Source organism: Bos indicus, chromosome 20 (assembly GCF_029378745.1).
Source record: "Bos indicus isolate NIAB-ARS_2022 breed Sahiwal x Tharparkar chromosome 20, NIAB-ARS_B.indTharparkar_mat_pri_1.0, whole genome shotgun sequence".
Classification (NCBI taxonomy): Eukaryota; Metazoa; Chordata; class Mammalia; order Artiodactyla; family Bovidae; genus Bos; species Bos indicus.
The window spans coordinates 33,579,332-33,594,551 of record NC_091779.1 but is presented as its reverse complement, the minus strand read 5'-3'; the positions used below and the strand labels follow the sequence as shown (position 1 = coordinate 33,594,551).

The following is a 15,220-nucleotide window of genomic DNA, read 5'->3' as shown; positions in this document are numbered from 1 at the left end:
AAGACTCTTGAGAGTCCCTTGGACTGCAAGGAGATCCAGCCAGTCCATCTTAAAGGAGATCAGTCCTGGGTGTTCATTGGAAGGACAGATGCTGAAGCTGAAACTCCAATACTTTGGCCATCTGATGCGAAGAGCCCACACATTGGAAAAGACCCTGATGCTGGGAAAGACTGAGGGCAGGAGAAGGGGACAACAGAGGATAAGATGGTTGGATGGCATCACTGACTCATGGACTTGAGTTTGGGTGAACTCTGGGAGTTGGTGATGGACAGGGAGGCCTGGCATGCTGCAGTCCATGAGGTCACAAATAGTCGGACACGACTAAGCGACTGAACTGAACTGAACACTGAGGACTCCAAATGTTTTCTTTTTAAGAGAAGGCAGTATCTCCTATTATTTTTTTCCCTTTTTCTTCCCAGCAAAATCTCGGTAATTTTCCAGCCATCATATGATTAATATGTTATGTTTTCCTTACTTATAGGAACAACGATATTTGCCTTGAACCCACTGCCAACATAGTTCAGTATTAGAATTTTAGTAGCATAATAGTTTTGAAAGTATAGTTATTTTATTATAGCTTAGGAAACACAAGATCACATTTGAGCCTCACAATAAACCTATGATGCAGGTAATATGAGGCGCTGAGAGATTAACTCATTGAAGTAAAGTTATTAAGTGATCAAGGCAGAACAGGTCTTCTAGTTGGAAGAATTCCAAGTCTGGGACCTATCCACTGTACAGCACCATCAGTGTGCACTGTGAAGGGAAAGAAGCCTTGACAACAATATCAAAATCTGAACTGTTTCCTCAAAACTAAGCTAAAGATTCTCCAGTGACTAAACTCAGTTGCAGCCAAATTAACTGCTGCTCCATAAGTCAATCAGTGCAGTACATGGACTTTGTCAAGGATATGCACTTCTGAAATATTTCTCCCTTGGTCCAAAGCTCAAAACTTTACTCTTCAGACGTCACTGTTTTACAGTAATAGCAAGATGTGGCTTTTGGGTGAAATGGAAGACAGGTATTTCTGCCATGGAAGACCTGAGTCACTCACAGCAAAGGTTACCACAATTCACAATATCTCCCTCACAACAACAGCAACAGATGAGTCAACTAACATTAGCTAACAACCTGTTACTGCTTTCTAAAAGGAACTTTGTCTAACTGTAGAACTCTGTAAACATGCTCTTCTAATCAGATATGTAATCCTCAAGTAAAGTAAGATCATACGTTGAAAGAGAGAATTTTAAACACTGATAAAGAGTTGCCACAAAGAAATGTCTACTAAAGATATTCTAATCACCCAACCATTTCATTTTCACTCTAAAATTGAAAAACAAAAACAAAAAACCCCTCACTGCTAAAAGTATCAGTGAAATAACTGAATTCTGGCTGGAGAGGGATGAATTTTAAAACTATAGGTGGAAATTTGAGAAAGGTACCTTTTCTTAACAAAACATTTTAGGCATCCCAAAAGGCAAAGCAAATACCCATGTTCCACCCAATAGCCGCTTAAGCAATAAAACATTACAGATGCAACTGAAGCCCAGTCTGACTCCTCCCAGATTCCTTCCTCCTTTCCTTCTCCCTAGAGGTTACCACTATCTTGAATGTGGTTTGTCTTTCCCACATATATGATGATATAGTAACAATTTTTTCATATGTTTACTTTCACAAACTATATATTCTTTTGAATTCATAATGAATTCATGCAGATTCAAAAATATAAAAAGATATACAGTGACATGTCTTCCTACAACCTAGTTCCCCTCCCCTGAACATGTGTAATATTCACTTTCTACTGTAACACAGTTTCATGTGTGTCTTTAAAGAAACACTGTATACAGATGCACATGGTTACACTCAGATACTTTAATTTGCCCCTGCTCTTTATCCACAAATGGTAGGTATGCTATACACTTCGTTGATTATCTTTATTTTTTTTCTCTCTTAAAAATACACCTTGGAAATTGTTCCCTATATTATATGAAGTCTTGCTTTTTTTTTTTTTCCTTAATGTTTGCAAGGTATATACCACTGTATGGGTAAACCATAATTTAACTATTGTCCTGCTAGCAAGGTTACTTCCAATCTTTTGTACTGACAAACAATATGGCAATGAATAACTCATTATTCCATATACCTACAGGATAAATTCCTAGAAGCTGAACTGCCGGGTTAGTTTTATAAATACTGTCATACTCTGTAGACGTGGTACCGATTTGTGCTCCTGTCAGCAATGTATAAGTCTTTTTTCATGTTTTTAAATTTTATATGAATAACATGACTGGACATATTCTTCAACTTCTTCTGTTTTTGTGGCCTAACCTTATATACTTGAGATTCACCCATGCTGGTATATATAGCTCTAATTCATATCTAGACTTTTTTACTTAAAAGTTTTTAAATAACTTTTTTTTTTAATAACTTCAAAAAGAAGTCACCTATTTACCTAAACTTTCAGTTTCATGTATAAAATACTCATCAACTTAATAAACAGATTATATGTATAAAAACTCATTTGGGAAAGATTACCCATCCTACTGAAGAAGTATCTTCTCTTAGAAAATGAGCAAAAACTTCCACTTATATTTACTGCAATAATAACTCTATTCATCCATGCTTTTATAAATGTTCTTCCTGGGAGGAGAGGGGAGTAGAACCACAAGGGAGTGGAGACCAACCCCTCGACAATCAAGGGGGTGGAAAAAAGGTATCTTGGAAACAATATTTCAAGCATAATTCCAAACTAACCCTAGTTGTCTAAAGTTTCCCCTCAAAATGTTCCCATTAAGTTACCAAAGGATTTTTTAAACCTTAACAAGAAACAAAATAATGCCTATGAATCTGCAGTCCTCCCCATCCCCTCAATAAGTTTCCTATAAGTATATCATATTGGGAATGATATGATATCACATCTTCTATTAGACTCTCTTTCTATGTTAAATTTACCAGTGTGTATGACTAAAAAGCTCTATCTCCTCCAAACTGCCTCCTTTGAAATATGTGGCTAATCGTATAATTTGTAAGAATTCCGGTCAAATTCTTGGCTACTGTAAGTTAACATGTCATCACTATAGTGGCTATTTCTGCATGTTCACCAAGCATCTAGGTCCCCCTTTCTCTCTTCCAAAAAAAACCCCGTTTCTGTGCAGGTGTCTACCCTATCTCCCCATACTAGTCAAGTACTTCAGAAGATGCCCTCCCACCCATACGTCCGAGAGGGGGCGCTCTTCCTTCAAGGGTAATGCCATCTGCCCTATAGGAACACAAGCCTAAACCAATTAGCACATAAAAATCCTGGCCAGACGGACTGACTGAGCCAGTAAGACTCTTGAGGGCGATGCTGGGGCTTCCTCGCCCTGGACACAGAACCACAGAAAAGACGTTCTTGGCTGGGCTGTGTTGAATTTTCTATTATTTGGGGGCAGGAAGCATTTCAACTGTTTTAACAACTTTAAAAAGGCTGTGATTGAAGACTTTGACCACCATCAGTTCATGTATTTATGAACAAAGGAACCCGATCCATGAAAACTATGATCCTCTGACTAACACTGGCCTTTCTATATTTGGAGAGATGGTTGACTCTGACAGCATGTGTTATTTCGAGAGGCAGGTGTGGGGAGTGAAGGTTAAGGAATAGCAGTCACTGGAGGGATTCATGTCACTGCCACAACACAGATCAAATCCAGGAAATGAGGAATATCCTCTGGCTTTCCTATCTACCATCTACCTTGCCAAAAGCCACCTAGCACAAAAGAACGTGAGACCTGACTCTATTCAGGTCTGAATTAGGAGAACAATGAGCATGCTAATCCAAGCAGAACCCTGGGCGGAGTGAAGGCAACAAAGCTGTCATTACTATTTGGGGGGCAATAGTGAATACTTCAGTATTTACAAACTGAAAGCAGTCTGTAATGGCTAACAAGTAAAGAAACAACATCGTCAAAAATAAGTAACTTCAAAAGCACAGAAACATCTTACTGGCCCCAAAACAAACCCACCCTAATAGCTGTAATTACCCTATTCTGGCATTTGCTTCTTACTTTCTTACATTGGTGGCCTTGCTGATTTTCTTAAGAAGGTTTAGGCAGTTGCTTCCCTGTGGGCTATACAGCAATTTTCCAGTTCTATGACTCAGGAAGAGCAAGAGAAGGAAGGGCTCTCCTCTTCCATCCCTAGATAAAATCAGAAAATGTTTATTTAGCTCTGATAGAGCAAGGCTCGGTTAGTTAATTCACTGTACAGACTTTCACAAACTATTTTCTCTTTCAAATATTTACCAAGAGCTTATTATATGCAAGTCACAGGCTATTCTTTATTCAAAGCCAATGCATAATAATTTTTATCAGTTCCATACTTCCTTCCTCTACATTCCTAATAGCAGAGTCAACTATTTCAAAGAAAAAATATTTATGCCTCACAAAATTTGCAATTAAACTCTTTGTGCCAGAATTGGTGACTTGAAGGGCAAGTTTGTTATTTCCAGAATACTGTACTGAAACACAAGAAAAAGCGATTCCACTTTTCTTCAAAAAAGAAAAAAAAAATTCAGATGAACATTAAACTACTCATTAAAATATAAATATCTTGTGAAAATAAACGGAAGCGAATTGCATCAATGAATAAACACTATCCGGAGGAAAAATCTGCCTACCGGGTTTGGTAATTAAGAAACACTAAGGACACCGGGTGTGCATTCAGACCATAAACCATAGATCGCAAATACATATAGGACCAATTTATAATCATTAACCACTCCGAAAAAAAATCAGTGATCCTTTCCGACGAGACGGCCTTTTTTTTTTTTTTAAATAATTCTGTAAACTACCTCCAAAGCAACCTTACTTCGGGGGCGTACACATTTCACACCTGTCAGCCAGCTAGGGCAGGTAAGCCAACAGTCTCCTAAGGAGGACAGAAATACGGACAATGCCGAGGACGGCCAGGGAGGCGATGGGCTGGCCCTGATCCGAGGGACCACAGCCGGGTCGAATAGGAGGCCGCCTCTCCCGGGTTCCCCGCCGAGACCCCAGCGCCCGGACCCAGCAAAGGGAGCACTCAGCACTGCCCGCGACTGTCGGGCCTGGGAAAGTTAGCACCTCCGCATCCCCGCCCCTCTCACGTACAAGCCCCTCCAGCCGCCGCACCGTCGCCATGGCGACCAGTCCGCACCTCACCCCCACCCGCCGCGGGCAGGGGGCGGGGGGCTGCGCCGCAGTCCCGCGGCGGCCTCGGGTTGTGCTCGCGCCGGAGCAGGACAGGGGCTGCGGAGCCCGGGAGACCAGGAACGCAAGGGGCGGGGGAGGATGAAGAGGTGCGAAAGGCGGAAATCTCCTGGATCCTGGGCGGGGGGCCGAGCCTTGCCCCGGGGGTCCTCACCCTTCACTTTGCCGAAGGTCCCGACCCCCAGCGTATCCCCCAGGATGTAGTGACCGATCTTCACCCGCCCGTCGTGTTTCTGCTTCTCGGCTGTCGCCATCTTTCTCCAGGAACTGAGTCTGCGCATGGCGCCGCGGGAGGGGGCGGAGGGGGCGGGCAGGGCCGCGCCGGGGGCGGGCGGGGAGGGGGTGGGGACGCGGGAGGGGAGCCGCGCCGCCGAGCCGCCGCCCTGCACCGCCCGCCGGGTCCCAGCCGCCGGCCGTCGGGCGCAGACGCTCCCCCTGGCGGGACTGGCGGGGGTCGCTGGGAGGGCCACCGGTACCCCTCTCCTCGATCTGCCTCCGCGTGGCCAGGGGCGCCCGCCCACCTGCGCGCGGGAGGGGGTTTCCTGGATTGCCGAGGAGGGCCGGAGCCGCTCGGCTCCTTTCCTCTGGCGAAGTCTACGCAGACAGTAGGCTCCCCTAGTTATTACTCCGGACTCGTGGGGGCCCCTCTCCCGACTCCAAGAGGGAAGATAGGCTTGCTTGGGTAAGGCAGATAATGTGGTTTGTTACTAGTACAGCGTGAATTTAAATATGGCTGGAGATACCACCTTGCCAGTATTTTCTAACCTTTTCATTTTTCCGCTTCGGATCGGAATCTAGCTAGACGCCACTGGGAGTTGTCACTTGTATCTTTGATGAAGTTTCCTCTTTCTGCACCCCACCCCCCGCACGCGCTGCTCTTTTTTGAGCCGGAAAGCTGCTATCGAGCACCTCGACAGCTCCTGTAGCGCTGTCGGTCTTTCCTCCTGCTGAATACCTTCCTGAAACGTCCTCCCCACAACAAGCTCCGTTGCGAGGAGCGGGTTGGGGTAAAGGGTGAATGGGTGTGTGTTCGGGAAGCAGGACATTATCCAGACATTAGATGTACAGGAGTTAGTATTTTTAGATCATCAGTAAAATGAAGACTTTGAACTGAAAACAAGGCTTACAGTTGCATCAACCAAATCAATCGACAAATATTTATTGTACTTTCAGTGAGTAAAAGCCTATACAAATGGGTTCATGGCATATCACAGGGGGAGTAGAGAAAGTATGCTTATTTGCAGTAGGATTTTAAGGGTGTTACCCAATTATATTCCTGCATCGTGGGCAAAATTAAACGGACAAACAAACCAGTTTATGTGATCTCAGTTTTGCAGTGTCATAGCATTTGGACAGGTATCAATGGGCAAAGATTTGGCCTCTTCATGAAAATCATGTAAAAAAAAAAAGACTAAAAATGTTATTTTTCTTTCCCAATAAAAGTTACTCAACTGTTCTGGTTTTTATATACTTGATGAAATCAAGGTAATGTGCATTAAGCACAGCTTTGTTCCAAGCAACGTACTGCAGAGGAGGCAAAAAAGCCTTTGAGCTTAGAATTACATCAAATAATCAGAAGACATTAACAACTAATCTTGGACAAGTCAGTTCCTACTGTAGTATTGACTGCAGTATAATTTGAAGAGCCAAAAAGTTAAGAAATCTTTCATTACTGACATACTGGGAGGCAAGCATAGGTTGTTGTTGTAATGTTTCCTCTCTCCTTTCTTCACCTTTATCTGTTTGAATTTTGAGTTTCTGCAGCTCTGGCTTTTGTGGTCTCTACAAAACAGAAATAGCTCTCTGGATTCTCTTAGGAAAAAACTAAAACAAAATAACGAAAAAAAAAAAACAAAAAACCCTTTAATCCACCCCCAATAAATTACTTTAAATTTGAGTCTTGTCTAGAAGTTAGCCCAGCAAGGTTCTGTGATTTCTTTTGCTCTGAAAGGAAAAAAACTGCAAGGTACTTGTACCAGGCCAGTTAAGCCACAGAGCATCCAGCAAGGCAGCAGTCTTGAAGCTGCATTTTGCAAACCTGTTACCAGTGTCTTCATAAAACTATCAGTTCAGTTTTTAGCAGAAACATCAGTTCATTTCTGCCATGGTGTTATTTTAGATTATGATTCTATTTAATACATATTCATTAAAGCCATTAATCACTTAAAGGTATTGTTAGGTAAATAAAACTGATAATCATAGATCAAAGAATTGAATAGGAACTTAGAACTCATCCACTCTCCCACAGTCTTTAAACAGCTTTTCTTGATGTTTTATTTTCCCCCCTTATCTGAGTTAACCAAATTAAGTCAGCAGTTTCTAAGAAAGCAAATAATAAACTTCCTTTATTCCCTTGGTTTTTCTGTTTCCTTCAGTCCTTTTTAAAAGTTTTTGTCACATTTCCTTCCACCTAGACACTGGGTAGACACAAAATGAAAAGTCATGGTCCCTACTCTGGACTAGCTTATAGTCTAGGAGGGCAGTTCTCTGTATCCTCCCAACCTCACAATAAATAATATTCACAAGCTCATCTTTCTTCCAGGGTGGAAGTGAAGATAAGGTAAACTGGGACTTATGCCCAGCTTCCAGACCCATCAGTTGTACCCCTATCTCAACAAAGTATATTGGAATATAAGTGGGCAGGAGTGACTTTGTAGAAGTAACCTAGAATCCAGCCTAGTTTAAGAAGAGGGGGGAAGTAAATTGTTTTCAAACTTCAGTTCTTCCACTTCTATTAATGCAAATAAGTTACAATACATTTCAGCAATGATGAAGGTGAACTATGGTGAAGAACTGTGGTGGAGAATCTTGGGTCTCATGGGAAAACTCACCAGTTAGTTGTCAGATGCTTCCTCTTTAGTCCTTCAGATTCTAAGGGAGCTCTGTATCCTCCTAGTCTTTTCTTCTTAAGGCCATTACAGTGTTCAGTTCAGTTCAGTCATTCAGTCATATCTGACTCTTTGCCACCCCATTGACTGCAGCATGCCAGGCTTCCCCGTCCATCACCAAAGTCCTGGAGCCTACTCAAACTCATGTCCATCGCGTTGATGATGCCATCCAACCATCTCATCCTCTGTCGTCCCCTTCTCCTCCTACCTTTCATCTTTACCAGCATCAGAGTCTTTTCAGATGAGTTGGTTCTTAATGTCAGGTGGCCAAAGTACTGGAGTTTCACCTTTAGCATCAGTCCTTCCAATGAATATTCAGGACTCATTTCCTTTAGGATGGACTGGCTGGATCTCCTTGCAGTCCAGGGGACTCTCAAGAGTCTTCTCCATCACCACAGTTCAAAAGCATCAATTCTTTGCTGCTCAGCTTTCTTTATAGTCCAACTCTCACATCCATACATGACTACTGGAAAACCATAGCTTTGACTAGACAGACCTTTGTTGGCAAATTGATGTCTCTGCTTTTTAATATGCTCTCTAGGTTTGTCATAGCTTTTCTTCCAAGGAGCAAGCATCTTTTAATTTCATGACTACAGTCACCATCTGCAGTGATTTTGGAGCCCCCCAAAAATAAAGTCTGTCACTGTTTCCATTGTTTACCCATTCTATTTGCCATGAAGTGATGGGACCAAATGCCATGATCTTCGTTTTCTGAATGTTGAGTTTTAAGCCAAATTTTTCATTCTCCTTTTTCACTTTCATCAAGAGGCTCTTTACTTCTTCGCTTTCTGCCATAAGGGTGGTGTCATCTGCATATCTGAGGTTATTGATATTTCTCCCAGCAATCTTATTCCAGCTGTGCTTCATTCAGCCTGGTATTTAGCATGATGTACTCTGCATATAAGTTAAATAAGCAGGGTGACAATATACAGCCTTGACATACTCCTTTCCTGATTTGGAACCAGTCGGTTGTTCCATGTCCAGTTCTAACTGTTGCTTCTTGACCTGCATACAGATTACTCAGGAGGCAGGTAAGATGGTCTGATATTCCCATCTCTTAAAGAATTTTCCACAGTTTGTTGTGATCCATGCAAAGGCTTTGGCATAGTCAGTAAAGCAAAAGTAGATGTTTTTCTGGAACTCTTTTGCTTTTTCGATGATCCAGCGGATGTTGGCAATTTTATCTATGGTTCTTTTGCCTTTTCTAAAACCAGCTTGAACATCTGGAAGTTCATGGTTCACATACAGTTGAAGCCTGACTTGGAGAATTTTGAGCATTACTTTGCTAGCATGTGAGATGAGTGCAATTGTGCGGTAGTTTGAACATTCTTTGGCATTGCCTTTCTTTGGGATTGGAATGAAAACTGACCTTTTCCAGTCCTGTGGCCACTGCTGAGTTTTCCAAATTTGCTGGCATATTGAGTGCAGCACTTTCACTGCATTATCTTTTAGGATTTGAAATAGCTCAACTGGAATTCCATCACCTCCACTAGCTTTGTTCATAGTGATGCTTCCTAAGGCAAGGCCCACTTGACTTCTCATTCCAGGATGTCTGGCTCTAGGTGAGTGATCACACAGTCATGGTTATCTGGGTCATGAAGATCTTTTTTGGATAGTTCTTCTGTGTATTCTTTCCACCTCTTCTTAATACATTTTACACTATACTGTTAGAGAGATAGTACTCTTCCTTAGTGTCTATCTGTATACATGGTGGCCAGAACTAAAAATTTTAAGTACTGTGCTAGTAATGCAGCCTAATATTTCCTTAGTTGCAGTTACATTGTAACTAATATTCATTATCTGTTAAACAACAACTAGGTATTATGCAAATTGACTCTGAGGACTCAGAAAACAAAGGAACCTACAGTACTGCTTTTAACATGGCCAAGCAGTGTGATAGGTGCTATAATTATATATATATATATATATATACACATATATATATACACACACATATATATGGTCCTAAAAGGGCTTCATGAGAGGAGGGTATAACCTTTATCTGTGGAGGTTCAGTCTTTTGAACTTGAATATATTTAGAGAAGTATTAAGAGGTGGTACTCTGTACTCAAAAAAAAAAAAGGATGGCATAGGGATGAAAGAACTTGGAGAAGGCAACCCTGGTGGGAGAAAGAGGATATGCAAAATCACAGAGGGAAGGAAGCCTTAGACTTTTTAGAGAAGAAAAATGTTTACAGGGGACAAAATTTAGATTGATAGAGGGAATGGCTAAAAGGAATGAGAAATAGGACAAAATCCTGAGGGATTGTGCTTCTCAATGTCACAATTTTCTTACAGACAATGGTGAGCCAAGGGAAGATGTGACGTAGATACATTTTATTTATTTTTGGCTGCACAGCGTGCCATTCAGGATCTTAGTTCTCCTGCCGCCTGCAATGAAAGTGCTAAGTCCCAACCACTGGACCACCAGGAAGTCTCAAAGTAGATGCATTTGAGAAATAAATACATTCTTTACCAAAGGAATTGATAGCTTTGGGTGCCTTTGGGAAGGCAAACTGGGTGACTTAGAGTCTGGTGCAAAGTGTAAACTCTGCCCTAGTACTCTTGTATAATGTTTTGGATTTAAACCTCAAGCATGTTATTAGAGTCAGAAAAAAAATCAACTGTTAGAAAAAAAATGTTTTTGACTCTGCCATTAGTACAGAGGATAGATTGCAGAAGAGTGAGACGAAAGTGTGGTAAAACAAGAGACTTGCAATCATCTAGTGAAGAAATGATGACACAGGCACCATATATGTAAAGGAAAAACTCAAGACCTATTTAGATATGAAATTAGCAAGATACAGAGAGTCCACACTAACCTCCCAGGTTTCTGGAGAGGTTTGTAGGAGGGTGGGGAATGGAGGTTCAACAGAAATAATAAATTCTGTCTGTAACATCAAGGCATCTGAGAGACAGTCACAAAAGGTATCCAGAAATATACTGGTAATACAGGTCCACTAGCCCAAAGAAAGGTCAGTCTAGAGATACAGATTGGGTGTCCTCATCAAACAAATGGCATAGTAGGGCAGGGAATTTGGGTGCAATCTCCCCAAATTGTGGAGTTAAGGGACCCAAGGACAGGACATTTACTTAGAAAACATGAATACTTAATAAGACCCAGAAGCAATATGAGCCTATGAAAGAAATAGGGAAAAAATAGTCATAAAGTTAGACGTTCTCCAGGAAATTACAGTGATTAAAATTTGTTTGTGGATAATTGTCCCCCTGTTTATCTAGGGTAGATGATTCCCAATCCTGGTTTGAAATATTTTTAGGTTAAAATGTTTGCAACCCCCTCATGATGATGATTTTTAACATTCAATCACCCGTGCTGAAATAGGCCCAGAGCTGTTTTCTAGAGAAAATCAGCACTGTTCACAAGGACCCCCTCGGTCTATCTCTAGGTAACTGTGCTTGCTTAGTCCTGGATGGGTTCCTTACTTTTAATAAGAAGATGTCAACCCTCCCCACCGCTCAGTTGATTTACTGAGTATCAGGCATGTGGATCTGTCCATGATCAGTGGCACAAAGAGTAGTCATTCACCAAAACAATGTAACTCCAAACTGTTTGTTGCCCTGTTCTTATCAGTTAAGGGAAATAATGGCCTTGGATCATTGCATGAAGAGTAGGCTGGTCATCTAAACTGTGCCTTTGGATCAGCTGAGACTATCAGAGAGAGAAATCATTGGACTGTTTCTGGTCACTGTTAAGATTTGTTTTTATGAAGTTTGGTAATAAAAGGGGTTGATGACATGTGGATGCCTTGAATAGGGTAATAATTGGGCTATTTGTACTAGTAATTTGGTCTCCTTCAAAACATTATTCTTGAAAAATTGATTCAGAATTTAAGTGGAAAGGCAGAGAAAGAGGACAGCTGGAGTGACGTCCCAGGAAACAAGGACCCTGTGGTTACCAGACCCTAGCTTTTTGGCAGCAGCTCACAGGCCAGCTAAGCATGCATTTTGTGGGGGTGGGGAGGATGTTTCATTTGCTTATAGCAGTATGGACTCATGAATATTTGTTTTTTATACACCAAGTTATAATCTGATACACCTTGATTTCATTGCTCAGATTGTTCCAGCTTTGGTCATTGGGTGCCCTTTCAGTTGGCTCCTGTATCCCTTTGATATGCCTCCATCAGTGTAGTTTTTATTCTTTTTTTGTCACTTTCTGACACTACAGGCTACTCAACTTGTCCTGTCCTGGTCCTAGGATCAGTCATTTCTCGAAGGTGTCCTTGTTACTTTTATTGGAGAGTGATATTAGAAACCAAAATTTGCTGTTTGGAGTATAATTGCTTCTATAGTTTGGGTAAATTCCCGGAGTAGGTGATGGACAGGGAGGCCTGGCGTGCTACAGTCCATGGGGTAGCAGAGTCGGACATGACTGAGTGACTGAACTGAGACTCTCTCAGCTGACAGAGCAAATAAATATATGTGTGTATTCTAACTAATAAATATACCCATATCTCTATTTCTCTGGGTAGAATCACCCCTATCTATATTAAGCTAAACATGACTTCATACTGATCCATACAAACAACTCTTAATTTGTTGCTGCATAGATTATCCTAGCCTTTCCCTTTGCTTATCTGCAAACTCCTGCTCCAACACTGAGAAACCTAGCTTTCATTTTCTAATATCCATTTACCTAATTGCTCAGTTTGAGTTTACATTTATGGAAGTATCAGAATTATTAACCTTACCCCTGTGGATAACAATTTTATCAATGTGAATCCAGTGCTTGTGTGCAGTTCCTTTTGTCTTTAGTTTTATAGGCTTCACTCATTTTCAAGTCTTAGCCCCTGGAGCACCAGGGAAGTCCCTTCCAGATGGTAATTTTGCTCTTTACCATTTCCTTAGATAATCACCTATTTCTTCCACCCTCTTCAGTGAGGTGATTTCATATGTGTATAATACACATAGATTATGTTGTCACAATCTGCAGTCCATCCTCAGGTCCCCCTATTAATTGCCTCCTATTCACCCTGTTGGTGAGAGAGGAGTTCCCTCCCTAGGGCTATAGGAGTAGGCAAGCAACTCCTGACACAGGACAGATGATATCAACATCAGTCTGTGGTCACAAATACTTGTAGCCATGGACAACAATACCACTCAGGGCCACAGGGAAGTCACACTGAAGAAGAGAAGAAACAACCAGAGGCTATGGAAGACAGATTTGTAGTACCAAGAGGGCACAGTGCCCCCGGTTCCTGTGAAGAATATGATTATTTGATTTGAATGTTAAGAATGTTAAGAATAGTTCCACAAGTTGGCAGGGAACTGAAACCCACTTCTCAGGGACTAGCACTGACTGTGCCTGGTCCCTTCAATAAGGAAAGCTAGAGATTTAGCTAGAGGAACTAATTTAAGGGAAGACTGAGGAGAAGGACATACAGTTAAGCTATTCTAGGCCCTCCCAGTTTTACCAGGTAATAAACATGACTATTAAGGCAACACATAATATTGAGCCTTAATATTAGGCCATATACTACAACTTCCCAAATAAATTTGCATACATTAGGATTCACTCTGAGACCTCCCGGGTGGTCCAGTGGTTAAGAATCTGCCTGCCAAGGGAGGAGACACACGTTCCATCCTTGAACTGGGAAGATCTCACATGCTGCAGGGCAACTAAGCCCAGGTGCCACGACTATTGAGCCCGTGCTCCAGAGCCTGGGAGCTGCAACTCCTAAGCCTTTGCGCTGCAAGTACTGAAGCTCGTGTGCCCTACAGCCTGTGTTCTGCAACAGGAGAAGCCACCATAAGCAGCAGCTCATGCACTGCAGACAGAGTGGCCCCCGCTCTCTGCAACTAGAGAAAGCCTGTGCAGCAGCGAAGACCTAGCACAGCCGAAAAAGAGTCTGCCTGCCAATGCAGGGGACACGGGTTTGATCCCTGCTCTGGGAAGATCGCACATGCAGCAGGACAACTAAGCCTGCACACCCTAGAGCCCATGCTCTGCAACGAGAGAAGTGCCAGAATGAGAAGCCTGTGCATCTCAGTGAAGAGTAGCCCTGCTTTCTGCAACTGGAGAAAGTTGTGAGCAAGGAAGACCAGTGTAGTCCATAAATATTTTTTTAAGAAAAGATTCACTCTGTGCTATAAATTTTTGTGGGTTTTAAGAGTATCATGTATCCACTATTTTTTTTGTATCCACTATTACCATATCATACAGATAGTTTCAGTACCCTAAAAATTGTCCTGTTGCCTCACATATTCAACCATACTTTTTCCTGTCTCTATAATTTTGTCTGTTTCAGAATATCATGTAATTGGACTCATACAGCATGTAGTATTTTCAAATTGGCTCTTTCCCTTAGCAATTTCCACTAACGTTCATCTCTTTCTTTTTTGTCACCCTTAAATGCTTTTGAAACAGGAAAATATAAACCATTTTTAAAATGTAAAGTATATTGGTCTCCATCTTAAAATATTTTTCTTCAAATATTTCGAGATACTTTTAAAATACTTAATTTGGCTGCATCAAGGTCTTAGTTGTGACACACATGATCTGTCTTTGCAGCCCTTGATTTCTCTCTAGTTGTGTCCGGGGGGCTTAGTTGCTCCAAGGCATGTGGGATCTTAGTTCCCAGACCAGGAATCAGTCCTTCGTCCCCTGCATTGGAAGGCAGATTCTTAACCACTGGACCACCAGGGAAGTCCCCAAATATTTTGAGATATTTTATACTTTCTAAAAGAACCATAATATGGTAGAATTTACTAAGTTACGTTAAATGTATTGAGGATATACTCTAAAGAACTGAGCTGTTATATGCTTTGGTGGATTCTTTAATAACTAATGAATTACATAAGAGTTAAAGACTTGATTATTTTTTAGTAAGGAATATTATTTCTTACATGTGATTATGTGAAATTACTGATTCTCATATTATTTATATCTATTATTTCTTATGTAAAATGAAATACAATTAAATTAAAGTACATCAGGAAATGTATAGTGTTTAACTTAAAAAATTATGTTGATTTTATTTGGCATTGGGAGTTTTTTATATGAGGAATTTGTTCTAACTCTAGTAACTCCATGGACTGTAGTCTGCCAGGCTCCGCTGTCCATGGAATTCTCCAGACAAGAATACT

The 15,220-nt window shown here is 41.4% G+C and overlaps 1 protein-coding gene across 9 annotated transcripts in view; it reads right to left on the bottom strand.

Annotated features, from left to right (window-relative positions):
• The window catches only part of PRKAA1 (protein kinase AMP-activated catalytic subunit alpha 1), a 28,402-nt gene extending 22,877 nt beyond the window's left edge, over window positions 1–5,525 (bottom strand). For 4 of the 9 annotated variants that reach the window (XM_070774723.1, XM_070774728.1, XM_070774725.1 and 1 more), the window contains exons 1-2: window positions 5,383–5,481; window positions 4,047–4,178 (exon numbers count right to left, since the gene is read on the bottom strand). Coding sequence is in view for 2 of the 9 variants with exons in the window: in XM_070774722.1 (XP_070630823.1) it covers window positions 5,383–5,509 (127 nt within the window). In the remaining 7 variants the exon portion in view is untranslated. Of the gene's footprint in view, window positions 1–4,022; window positions 4,179–5,175; window positions 5,362–5,382 lie in introns of those variants that run through there. The other 5 variants (XM_070774722.1, XM_019982779.2, XM_070774726.1 and 2 more) reach the window with 4 other exon arrangements.
• Between the last annotated feature and the right edge of the window lie 9,695 nt (window positions 5,526–15,220).